The 13382-nt window shown below is 34.7% G+C and overlaps 1 protein-coding gene across 3 annotated transcripts in view; it reads right to left on the bottom strand.

Annotated features, from left to right (window-relative positions):
* LOC140149117 (cGMP-specific 3',5'-cyclic phosphodiesterase-like) overlaps positions 1-13382 on the bottom strand; it is a 132690-nt gene that overhangs the window by 57425 nt on the left and 61883 nt on the right. For all 3 annotated transcript variants that reach the window (XM_072171290.1, XM_072171288.1, XM_072171291.1), the window contains exon 4: positions 7802-7942. In XM_072171290.1, coding sequence (XP_072027391.1) covers positions 7802-7942 — 141 coding nt within the window. The remainder of the gene's footprint in view (positions 1-7801; positions 7943-13382) is intronic.

Genomic DNA, 13382 nt, shown 5'->3' with positions numbered 1-13382 from the left:
AACTGAAAAGAACCACTCTTGATTTGTACCAACAAGCACAAGGAAACTGTTTTCTCTAAAATTAGAAATAAGATATATGTGGTTCGTAAGTATTTTGCTTATGGGAGGCCCAATAACTGGCAAGTTGGGTGAGAAATAGCACCTCTAGTGCACTTTAACCCCAGAATGTGTACTGTAAAACAAATTTTGCTGAACATTCATAACCAAGGATTACAGTTGTATCAGCATTTGTGGGGTTAAATAGAAGATGGTGTCCATTCATCTTTGACATGCAGGCGGGTGACCATACATCCATGAAACCAGCATATCTTGGCACACTTCTTAATATATACCACCTGTCTTAGCCGCTCAATTTCCTTTCCATCCACACATGAAATAGTCTGCCATGGATCCGGTTACTGCATTCAATGGTTTTCATTGCAAATGATCCCTTCAAGTCACTTGAAACTGATCTGCTTGTCTCATGGGAGATAACCATGGCTGAGATGATCAGATGCAAAGGATGAAAAGAAAGTGATACCAAGTCCATTTCTTCACAATATTGCACTGATGTACAGCTACAAGTTGTTAATAAGTGGGTTGTTAATTCAATGACCTCTTGGATTAATATCAGTCCTTGCCATCATCTGCAATGCTGATGCTCTGACACAAATATTGCAGATTCAAAAAGAATTTAAATAATTATAACTGTGATAATTTGTGCTATCTTCAGTAGACAGCACATATCAATGTAAATGTAGTTGCTAGTGCCTAACACAATTATGGATATAACTGCACTATTGTAGACCCTCCCCTGGGTCCGTGGATAACGACTGGTAAAATAGACTATATCATTATTAATCAACCCAATACCAATACACAAACCCTCTTCCTATGAAGAGAATTTGCCTTCCACCTCCCCAGAGTATATGGGAAGTTTCTTTTACCGGTCCTGGGTCAGACTAGTTTTTAATATATCACATCGGTGGTCTCACTGACCAATCAATGCATATCTCAGGAAGTAAAGCGATGTTTGAAAAGGCTTTCATCGATATTCTATTGATAGACATCTGCAGCGTGTGTAAACTACCAATAGAACTGGGTCAGGCATGTTAATGTTACACCAAAAAATGTCCGTCTTAGACACATTTGGTACAAAAGTAAAGTGCTATGCTTTTTGGTTTTTTTTAGAAAATGAGCTATGCGATATGCGATTTATTTATTTTTTACAGTCAAGGCACAATGTTTATGTGCTTTGTAATATTCATAAAGAGAAACATAGTAAAACTAGATGACAAATCTTTTAAAGTTACCTCCCCTGCATTCGAGTAAAACTGCTTGTTTTTAGAATTTAAACTCTCACAATTATGGCGAAATGTTTTGTTTCATTTGAAAAAACAGTATAATATTTTTAACTCCAAACAAAATTAGTGCTGTATATTTCTAGAATTAGGATAAATCATGTTAGCTGTACTATCTTCAGTAGACAGCAACCATCAATGTAAGTTTGTATAATCATATGTTAACTAACTGTACTATCTTCAGTAGACAGCACATATCAATGCAAGTTTGCATAATCATATGTTAACTAACTGTACTATCGTCAATAGACAGCAACCATCAATGCAAGTTTGCATAATCATATATGTTAACTAATTGTACTATCTTCAGTAGACAGTACCTATCAATGCAAGTTTGCATAATCATATGTTAACTATCTGTACTATCTTCAGTAGACAGCACCTATCAATGCATGTGTGCATAATCATATGTTAACTAACTGTACTATCTTCAGTAGACAGCAACTATCAATGCATGTTTGCATAATCATATGTTAACTAACTGTACTATCTTCAGTAGACAGCACCTATCAATGCAAGTTTGCATAATCATATGTTAACTTTACTATCTTCAGTAGACAGCACCTATCAATGCAAGTTTGCATAATCATATGTTAACTGTACTATCTTCAGTAGACAGCAACTATCAATGCAAGTTTGCATAATCATATGTTAACTAACTGTACTATCTTCAGTAGACAGCACCTATCAATGCATGTTTACATAATCATATGTTAACTAACTGTACTATCTTCAGTAGACAGCACCTATCAATGCAAGTTTGCATAATCATATGTTAACTATCTGTACTATCTTCAGTAGACAGCACCTATCAATGCATGTTTGCATAATCATATGTTAACTAACTGTACTATCTTCAGTAGACAGCACCTATCAATGCAAGTTTGCATAATCATATGTTAACTAATTGTACTATCTTCAGTAGACAGCACCTATCAATGCAAGTTTGATGTGCCCATGACAAACACAATTATGGACCCAGTACTGATAAAAAAGGTGTTCTTCATGAACTTGAAAGTTAAAGTAGAAAAAAGGAATATACAGCTTGAAGTGATAGAACTCTAACAAAGTTGAATGAAAGAATGTACCCAGTTGAGAGATGTAAGCGACAAAGTGGTTCCTGTTTTTGTGTACAGTTGTCAATCAAAAGCTTGCTAAAAACTAAGCAGAAAAGAAAAGTGTCTCAGAGGAAAGACAACAATTGCTCAGGAGTGTTTGGCAATGTCAGGTGCACAATGACTTACTCCATGTGGTTGAAATAGTTAAACAAATGCCCAAACATGCAGCATCCACTTTAAAACAAATTAACAGACACAAATCAAAAAACCATGCACGCACACATCTTCCTTCTATGTAACGTAAGAAAACTTAGAACAGCATTTCACATATTGCAAGTTTCAGTAGAATTTTGTAGTGAGTAATATGATTTTATGGTTGTTTCTTTGTTCTTTATCAACCCCAACATTTGTTCTCTTTTTAGCAGTTGGAAATTTAACTGATTTAAATGTATGGTCATATATACTCTCTCTCACTCTCTCTATGTGCCATATACAGTGACATGGGCAGCCATGGAATATTATACCATTACCATTATTTCAGGTTTTCATATTTAACTTCAAATAAATTTCGGAGACCTTTTGGACAATTTGTTGCTTGCTTCTACCACCATACATACGGTATTGTGTTTCCTACTCATACATTCATTCGGCCTACTTAGATTTTGAGCTGATGGCTTACAAATCATATGAAGAGACAGCTTAAAAGCCGCTCTCAAAGTTGTGCATCATTTGCTAGGCGCGGCCGGCCGGCTAGCTGCCAAAAGCAAACATAAATAAAAGGAATATGTAGCTGGCTGGCCTTCATCTAAATCACAGCTAGGTAGCGGAATGATATACAAAGTGAGATAGTTTGCAATCAGAACAGATGCAGTGCAAATGGAAATGAGCTAATAGCCAGTAGGTACCTCAAGTGTCATCTTCCTGCCTCCGTGCTCACTACTTACACACTATAGTAAATACAACACTTTAAAGGGAGTCAAAACTTGTCAACATTGTTCTTTTATTAAACGTCAAATTCAGCTGCTTGCTTTAAACAAATCTTTAAGATCATAGATCTTAAAAAAATGATTTAAGTGAGTCTGCATGTTCAAAAAAATATCTTACCACAAATGAGTGAACTACAATCCCCGAAATATGTCCTTGGAACGCTTTAGGCATCTTGAATGAAATCAAAAGTGTATTTTTAATGTGGATAACATGTTCAATATTTGGAATTAGAAGAAAGCTGGGCCATCAATTAACACTTTTTCCTTCCCCACCCCATCATTCAATGTTGCGACACTTTGGAGACACGCTGAACACATTTGCACGCTTCAACATTGCACGGGGAGTGGGGATTTATTTTCCCTAAAGACGCTTTTAATGTTTCAAGACATATTTCGGGGATTGTAGGTAAGTTTGTTTTCATACTTCTTGATTGTATAAATAGTAATCATAAGGATATTTTCCTATTTTAGAAAATGTGCATGTCATTTTTGTCTCAGATTGATAAATTGCAAAAATTATGTTCTTACTAACATGCAAACATTTGTTGGATACAAATAAAACTAATGACAAGTGAAAGAAACCATAAATGCACCTACTTATCACTCTGCATTACAAATATTATTTTTCATAATAATAATAATATAATTTTGCCTAAGCTGCACTGTCAACATTTTCACACTATTCCACTTAATAATAAGCACGCACTTGTAAAGTATTATTAACTTTCAAAATTTCCGGATATGGGAAATTGATCTACTCTTACTCTTGAGATTATGCAGCATTAACAAGTCGTCAAGGTTTCGTCAAGGTTTTCCTTTTTTCCCTTACAAAAACAAGACAATGTTGATATTGCATTAAAGATCAAGGTCTTGTGTGACAATACATGGGACTGACAGATAATCAATGTATTTAATCATACTGCTTTATCTTATAGACAATGTGTAATTTGATCTCACTTGATGTTACAGCTCCAATCTAGTCCTATATTGAGATGAAAGTAAACTTAATAAGTTACCTTTTCAGACTAGAATCTGTCTTAAGCAGTGACGTAGTGAGATGAAAGTAATTCAGTGTATCGGCGCTGAGGAATAGTTGATAAAATGTATCTAATTTTCAGTATTGGCCATGACATAGGTACTGCATTGCTTATCTAATCCACATAAAGGAAATTTAAGCCATAAAATTGCCCCAAGGATTAGGAAAAAAGGAAATTTTTATGTGATACCAGATAGTTGGATGAACAAGCTTTGTAGAATGATTTTAAGAAACTTCCATTCAAACTAAGTAAACATTAGGGCTGTTGTCGACAAGGCTGTTGTCGACAAAGCAAACTTTCCCGATTGTCGACAAACATGGACCAATTGTCAACAAAAAACTAGTCATTAAAATGTTAGAGATAAGCTTAACATCGACATTATTTACCTTGAAATAGCTCAAAATGAATGCATCAGTTTTCTATTTTCATTCGCAAGTGGTGCAGATTATCTTTGCATTATTCTGATCCTGCGTGTATGCGGTAGCAATATTTTTATGTAAATAAATAACCGACATATAAATTCTTTCAGCAGGTTCGTCGTTGTGTGTATTTATATAATTCCCGTTGATCAAGCCACTGTTTTTCCATATTAAAATAATTAAATTTGAAAATACATAATCAACATCATGCAACTATAATAGTGCTGTGATACTGATTTCTATATGGCAACATTTTTGTGAGTGACATGTTCCTTGTTAAAAGTACATACATTTTGTGCGCTTTTCATCAGAACTGCCTTTGGTGATGTTTGTTTCTACATAAAAGCAACACATAGAGTGCTAATAGTTAATTATAAAGTATCGAAAATATTTTAAGGATACTTTTGAATTCCTGAATTGTTTTCTATCTTGCAAGCTGTTATTTTCCTATATATCAAGCAAATATACCAGTTATCATGGTTATACTATATTCATGATTATGATTAAATTATAACTATCAAATTTGGGCATATGGTTCACAAAAATTATTATTTTAATTTTGACTAAAAACAATAAAATACAAGAACAATATTGTACCACTCTTTTAGTAAAATCTCATTAATAGTTGTATACAAACATGCCTCATTAGGCTTGATCACATTTTGTATTGGCTTTGCTAATACTAACGATTGCAAAAAACTAATTTACTTAATTAATTGATAAAATATTCTCATCTTGTCTATGAGAAACTAAAATGGCAATGATAAATGAGATTTGGATAAAAGAAGGGTATGATTGCTTTGAATTGAATTAATTTACATTCAAGTTTCAGCAGTTTTAATGTATTCGATTTAGGACTGTTGTCAATAACAAAATTGTTGACAAAGCAATTTTCCAAATTGTTCCAAGCATGGACCAACTGTCAAAAAAAAAAAATAAGGTCATTAAAATGTTAGAGATAAGTTTTACATCGCCATTATTTACCATGAAATAACTGCATCAGTTTTCTATTTGCAGATTATCTTTCCATTACAATCCTAATATTCTGATGCAGCGTATATGGGGGTTTTTTTGATGTAAATAAACAACGTATAACGTGGTCTCTGAACATATTATTTCAACTTTATTGACGTATTGCTTTGTCGACAACTTGTCGACGTCCGACCTTGAGATTTGACGATTGTCGACCATAAAAGCACTACTCGACAACAGCCCTAGTAAATATTAGTAAACAAAGCTTTGTTATTTCATAATGCCAGGTAGTGATCCTTAGTGAGAAGGTTCAACCCCCTTTACAGCTCCTATCAGAATGTGATCCTTTAATTAGTTCTTAAGAATAATGGTGGTAATTGCAATTTCAAATCAATCATATCAAATGTGTTTTGTATCTCAAGTAAGATACTGAGCTCTACAAAGATGGTTCCAGTAATGAATTCATGTATAACACAAAATCGTCCGATCTGCTCATGTGGCTTTGCAGAAACCATGGTATGTAATAGGAGCATGAAATGACATGATATACTGACATGGAGGAATCTTATTAGATACAACCAGAATGCGAGTACATGAAAAAAAAACTTGTAGGGGAAGTCCCCAGGGAACCAGGGCAGGTTAGAATGTTACTACAGAACATGACAACTTGGCTAATTGTCACGGTTTTCATGACCGCTCACGCCATTAAACCACATACACACACAGTCATGTAGCAATGTGGGCTTGATTTGAAATTGCACGTCCCATGGTGAGCTTGAATTACACTCTCAGTTATTTGCAGTTGCTTATAATATGGACAAAACATTTCAGAGTAGAGAACCCTGAGGTAAATACTCATTGAAAAATTCACACTATTTGAATGGGCAAATAAATCAAAAATTAAAAATCAAAATTATTTGATATCAGAAGGATATTCCTCGTATTCATTTGGTGCATCTCTCAGGTCCCACAAAAATAATGTGCAAACATTGCTATCAGACCCCTTAACATAACATAAATATAAATTTGACAATATTTGTGCCAAGCTAATGAATCTGCAAGAAATTGCACATAAACATTATGTAAAGCCAGAGGTTTAAAATGGTACAAAAATCTCAAAAAAAGATTTCAGAAAGTGAGGCTGTGTATCACAAAATGCCCTATCCATGCTAACAGAAATAAGATGTATCACAGGAATATGAGTTTGTTCTCCAAAATCAATGTCTATAATTGAGTTACAAATAAACCTAGTAATATTACTGGATTGCTAACAAACCCAATTATAATTTGAAAGATCCATTGTGCAACTTTCAAGAATAAGTTTGTGTACAACATTATTTATTTTCCAATCATAGACATCTGTTGCTTTGCATATAAAATGAAGTGATAATCTGATATATCAGATTCGAAACAAAAAGTTCAGAATGAATGCCAGCAAGCTGGAGTTACTAATACTGTACTAATACAGTCACTGAAATCGGAACATTTTGATTTATCACATTATGGAAATTATAGACAAGATAACTAAAGGGTTCCTTTCATTATTACTACTCATATTCATACCAGGTTTTGTATTACATGTATATAGTATATAATGTGTATTCTGTTTGGAACTAATAGGACTAATTAATTAATGAATTTCTATTACAGTATGTTGGCTTCTTAGGTGCCAATTTAGTCATCTCTGCACTATTATTCTGCAATTCTTCAATACAGCCATAATGTTACAACTTTACACCAAATCACACACAGATAGTATACAAATGCATACAACTACATAAATAAAATACTTTTTGCACAAAACTTATCACAGGAAGTTGACAATTGCTCTTACAATGATGAGTGCAGCACATTACTGACTTAGTCTCCTCTCTCTTCTCACTCTCCTGCCACAGATTACATCCATTTACAACAAAAACAAACATAGCTTTCAATTTTGTCTCATAAGTGTGCACAAAATGTCAAGATGATGTTGACAAAGATACTTACCGACATCTCATGCTCTTCCAGGATGAAGACCAGGCATCTTTTGCACTTCATAAGTTCTATGGCTTCTGACATTATTTTATGCACAACACTGTCCAGTGACGTCTGCTCTGCAAAGATACCCCTGGCAAGTTGAAGCAGCATCTAGCAATATACAAATAATATCAGCACAAGTTTTTAGCATTACTATGAAAAACTTCTTATCTCTATCATTTAAAATAAACTGACATACCATAAAAACTTTGTAGTTATCATATGTGCTTACTATGGAACGCTTTTGAAAACACGAAAAAGTCTAGCGATTTACCAACTGAGCTAATGGAGTTAAGACACACATTTGCAGGTTTACTTGTTCATATATAACTATGTGTATCGATGATTTGCTCAAAAACCTTTACACCTTTGTGAATGGGGCACTTCATGTTTGCACGTTTTAAAAGTGCTCGATAGTAAGCACATATGCTAACTATTGAGTTTTTACGGTAACAAAAATAAATAATCACTATCATGTGTAAGTGGGTAACAGATCAATTTCCTCAAATCGTTGTGGCATTCTGCATTTACTGTGGCTCATCCAGGAAACAGGTTTTGGCTGAGGTTAATGGACTACCTCCCACCCCTTAACAACGTTTGCGTTTGTTCTTTTGATGTTGAACTGACTTGCTTTATCTACAAAATGTCATCATCATAAAAAAAACAGAAACAAGAAGAAAGAAGAACAAATCCTGATTCCATATTTCTTTATAGCCCTGATTAATGAAATAAAAGTAATAATATTTTTTTAATCAATAAATCGGATACATTCATTTCACATGTAAATAAAGCTGAAAGTGTATGGCAAATATTTATTACGCGAAAGCGTGCATCATATTAATGTACTTGATGTGATGTGTACGTCTGTCTTGTCCTTCAACTTCTGAACTGAGAGTAAAGTACTCTAATCTTTTATTAAGGCTGAGGTAAATTAGAAATGGCATACCGTACATTTGATTTTCATACAAATAGTAAAATATGTATACAGTGTATAAAGTCAACAAAAGCAGATATCAATAGGGATATTCTGGATGTTACAAAATGCAATGGGAAAACATTAATGGACTAATAGAAAAGGCCAGTCATCTTTTGTGCCAAAAACACTTCTGTTGTTTGCTTTTTTTGTTTGTTTTTTTGCTGATATTCAGGTTAGTTCTTGGAGTGCAACAACCAAACTTTTGCCAATATGAAATCTAGAGACCTACATTACAGTATGCATTATGTGTTACTAATTATACAACATTCAATGTCAATTGCCGTCTGTAAATTACAGTAATATTGGATTTCACCTACTAAGACCTGCTGCAGACACAAAACAAACAATGGTTGAATAATTTTTGTAACTAACTGTAACTTATCTGTTTGGAGAAGCTACTGACAGAATGACCTGCTTTTCGACAGGTGATAATTACACTTTAAGTAACATATGACAGTTCCAATCTGATATGGATTTTTGTTTCTATTTCTGTTAATTCCTAGTATAACTTTAGGGTAGGTATCCTGATGCCTGAGTGACAGCAAGATGACACTCGTTCCCTATTCAACAAGTTTTTATTTAAAAAGATCATATGGCCATGTTTTGATTCCTAATGTTTCAAGCTTTCAAATTAGGCATACCCTCTCAAGAGATTTATATGACCATTAAAATAGTCAGATATCAAATCTTTGAACAGAAAAGGACATGACACTCTAAACAAGGACATGGGGGACACATGGACCATACTTCCATAAGAACCCTGGGAACTTCTAATACTACAAAAGAACGGCCCTTGTTTACAATTTGAGAGCATACACAGCTTAAACACAGAAGTGGGGTTCTGATAGGCTAATTCAATTGTGTCACAATCATAACAACAGAACGGTAATCTGATTGGCCAAATATGCGTCAAAGCGTTGCTTGGCACAGAACGGTGCTCATGAAGGAAACACAAGAACTCTTGTATGTTGCTCATTAAAAGGGCGCTCATGTCAATCCGAGGAAGCGAGTGTTGTTCTTTTCTGAAAGCAATGTAATAGCTGATGTGAGGATAGATGTCATATATTCTTAGTGGATCCTTCATCTAGCTAATACTGAATATAAGTCACGACCTATCAACATGGATGGGTGAGCAGCAGTGAAATGAATCAAATTAATTTGCTGACTTCAAAAAGTCTATTATACATTTTCTAGGTTTGTCACTTTGCTAAATTGCTACCTGTTAATATTCCAGTGAGTTTCTTTAAGCTGATACACATTGCAGCTGCCCTGGCATATATTAACTTGTCTACTTCAATGTAGCAGGATTTTGGTATTTCCGACATATTTTTAATCAAAATGTCCAAAATTTGAAGCTAAAACTATCGAAAGAACTTATCAACAATTTCACTGCATCAAGTAAACACTTGTTTGATAGTGCTGATGCTACTGGCACTATCAAAACAAATCATATCAGTTTTACCACTCTTGAAAACAAAAATCATTTCTAATCACTGCCAGGACAAGCCCTTTCCTGCATTTATTGTTATTTCTGCAAACAGCTAGTCAAGGTTTCATTTTTCCAGGTAAGCCTTAAGCATGCTAGGCAATTAAGAACCTGTTTCATAAGATTCTAATATTACCAAGCTCCCTTCTTTACCATGCATCCATCCACCCCCATATCAATATGAGTAGATAAGTCACGATCCATCAGCATGGCTCAATGATTACAAGGAAGGATATGTTGCTGCTATGAAATCAATTTTAAACAAATTGTATATTGATATTTTTTGAATAAAATAATTAGAATATGCTGGTGTTAGCTGGCACATGATAAGCTGACCAGAGAACACATCTGGCTAAAACTGTCTACTCAATGTTGCATGAGACATTATGATTTCACATTCACAAATAATGTCTCTTGGGGGCTCTTGTCCTGATCTGCGGTGTTTTTACATTTCGGTAAAAGTTACCCACCTATAAATCAATATTAAAACAAAAAAAATTGTGCAGATTTTGAAGAAAATTTGTGCCAGATAATAAGATAGATTCTGGGCTTTTATTCAGATTTTTCATGTATTTCTCAAACCAGCTGCTTCTAGGTAAAATCACAAGTGCTTCTATTTTGAAAATTGGGTGAAAAAAGTGTATTGTATTCATGGTCCAGTAGCTCGAAAATTCAATGGTCACTGATATATTTAATTTAGTTTGTTTACTTGCTTGTTTGTTTGTCTGTCTGTCAGGAAAACATCACTTTTAAAAATTGAGTCGCTTCGTAAGGTAGGTAGAGCCATTTGAATAGCGGCCATTTTGTACACAAAGTATAGGGAAATTTATTATTATTGTGCACCCTTATAGTACATGTCGCTGTGTAGTGATATTTGAATTAGCATTTTGTCTTGCTACATTTGTGGAACCAAATTGTGGGATAGGCTTTTACGACGGGAATTCATAACAATTAGTGGGTTTTTAGCGGGTTCGCCGTCGGACAAGTTTAGAACTGTCAAGCTTTCGTCAGGAGTAGCTCTGACTTCTTCAGGACAAAGTACCTAAGAATGAGACATGTAGACCGCCCCTTGTCTACTGATGACTCTGAAAAGAGTCGTTCACTGAAGACTGCCCCTTGTCAACAGAGAACAAGCAGAGCTCGCCTATCTGCTAATATAAAGGTTTTGGTGGCTCTGAAAAGAGCCGTTCACTGAAGACTGCCCCTTGTCTACAGAGAACTAGCAGATCTCGCCTATCTGCTAATATAAAGGTTTTGGTGGCTCTGAAAAGAGCCGTTTGCTGAAGACTGCCCCTTGTCTACAGAAACAAGCAGATCTCGCCTATCTGCTGATTTTGTAAGTTTTGGTGGCTCTTAAAAGAGCCGTTCACTGAAGACTGCCCCTTGTCAACAGAAAACAAGGTCCATGAATCGGTCCATGAGTGGCCAAACGGTTCCTGGTAAGCCGTATACTTCTATTACAGTATATGCAGTCTACATGTTCTCTGTTGACAAGGGGCAGTCTTCATTGAACAGCTCTTCCTCAGAGCCAACAAACCTTTTAATTTAGCAGATAGGCGAGGTCTGCTTGTTTTCTGTTGACAAGGGGCAGTCTTAGGTACTTTGTCCTGAAGAAGTCAGAGCTACTCCTGACGAAAGCTTGACAGTTCTAAACTTGTCCGACGGCGAACACGCTAAAAACCCACTAATTTGTGGAACCATTGTTTTTTTTGCATCTTTACACCTCAAATGATATAACTAGAATTGGTTCAATTTTTTCTAAGATCATAATCTTATCTATTTGTCTATCTTTGGTAATGTTCAAAATAAAAGAAAAACTTGACTAAAAATAACCAGAATATTTCTGCAGTGAAATCAATTAGTTAACAAGACAAAAGCACCCATATTGTCAAACACAGTTGAACAGCCAACAAGATGGCACCAGTCTCAAACATGGTAATGTCTTCTCTACGCTTAAATCAAATATGGTTTGCATGCGCTGAGAAAACACAGGAAGTCCTTAATTGAACACAATATGAGGATCTGACATTTTACTAATCCAGATTCATTCCGATGACATTTAAGGGAATGGTACCTTCTGTTGTAATTGCCTGCCCCAGTATTTGATAAATATTCATGATTTTAACCGATGAGAAAGAAGCCTATTTTGTTACCTAGAAACCAACCAATGGTTTAAAATGAAATAAAAATGAAATGGGAAAAAAATACTCAGATTGGCAGATTCAAATCCTTAAATGACATTAACTCATACTTAATGTCCATTTACCTTAAAAAATCAAATCAATAATTCAAATCTATAGAGTCTTTGAAAGTTCTCCCCATAGTTTGCCTCTTTCAAATGCATTAGTTGAATTAAATAGTAAAGTTGTGGCAATGAAATCACCATGGCAGGCAGCTGTAGTGAATGAGTGAATCTCGCTTCTTTTTGTGCCAGTAGTAATGGAATTGATTCAATCCCCTCTGTGTACAGTACATTATTAAGAGTTGCATTAAGTTTTATCGTGTTTGAAAAGCATCATTACTTTAGTGCCTTGGAATATAGCCACAATCACTTGTCTACGCTTGGTGCTGAGGATAATGCACTAGAACTTCATGTTAACACCGCAAAATGATTCAAGCAAAAAAAAAAGAGGAAATAAATGGGTCTTTGCCATTGGATAGCTTTTATGCATTCATGGTTAAGTTTAAATGACATTTTAAAGGCTATAAGACTTACAGTTTTCAAACAAATTGGTTAGAAGCTTACCCCTTGCCTTGCTAAGGAACATGTTCAAAGCACCAAATGACTTAACCAAATTGACGGACCATACTCTGTGCTTATTTTAGTGAAGGAGGTTTTTAACTACCATCTCATCCACAAGTAAGACAAACATGGAGATTTACTTTCTTAGTCCCCATTCTTTACAATCCAATATGGTAAATGTCCCCAATGTATAACAGTTCAATTCTTCATTTATGTATAGAATCTGCCTGACATTGAATATAGAAATGAACTTCAGAGATGTCTTGATAAGTAATACAGCTAATGAGTTGAACTAAGAAATGTAATATTCTTGCAGAGGTCACTAATGGTGTTATGGAGGTTAGTA

The sequence above is a fragment of the Amphiura filiformis genome, chromosome 3 (assembly GCF_039555335.1).
Source record: "Amphiura filiformis chromosome 3, Afil_fr2py, whole genome shotgun sequence".
Classification (NCBI taxonomy): Eukaryota; Metazoa; Echinodermata; class Ophiuroidea; order Amphilepidida; family Amphiuridae; genus Amphiura; species Amphiura filiformis.
This window is presented reverse-complemented; position numbering and strand designations above follow the sequence as displayed.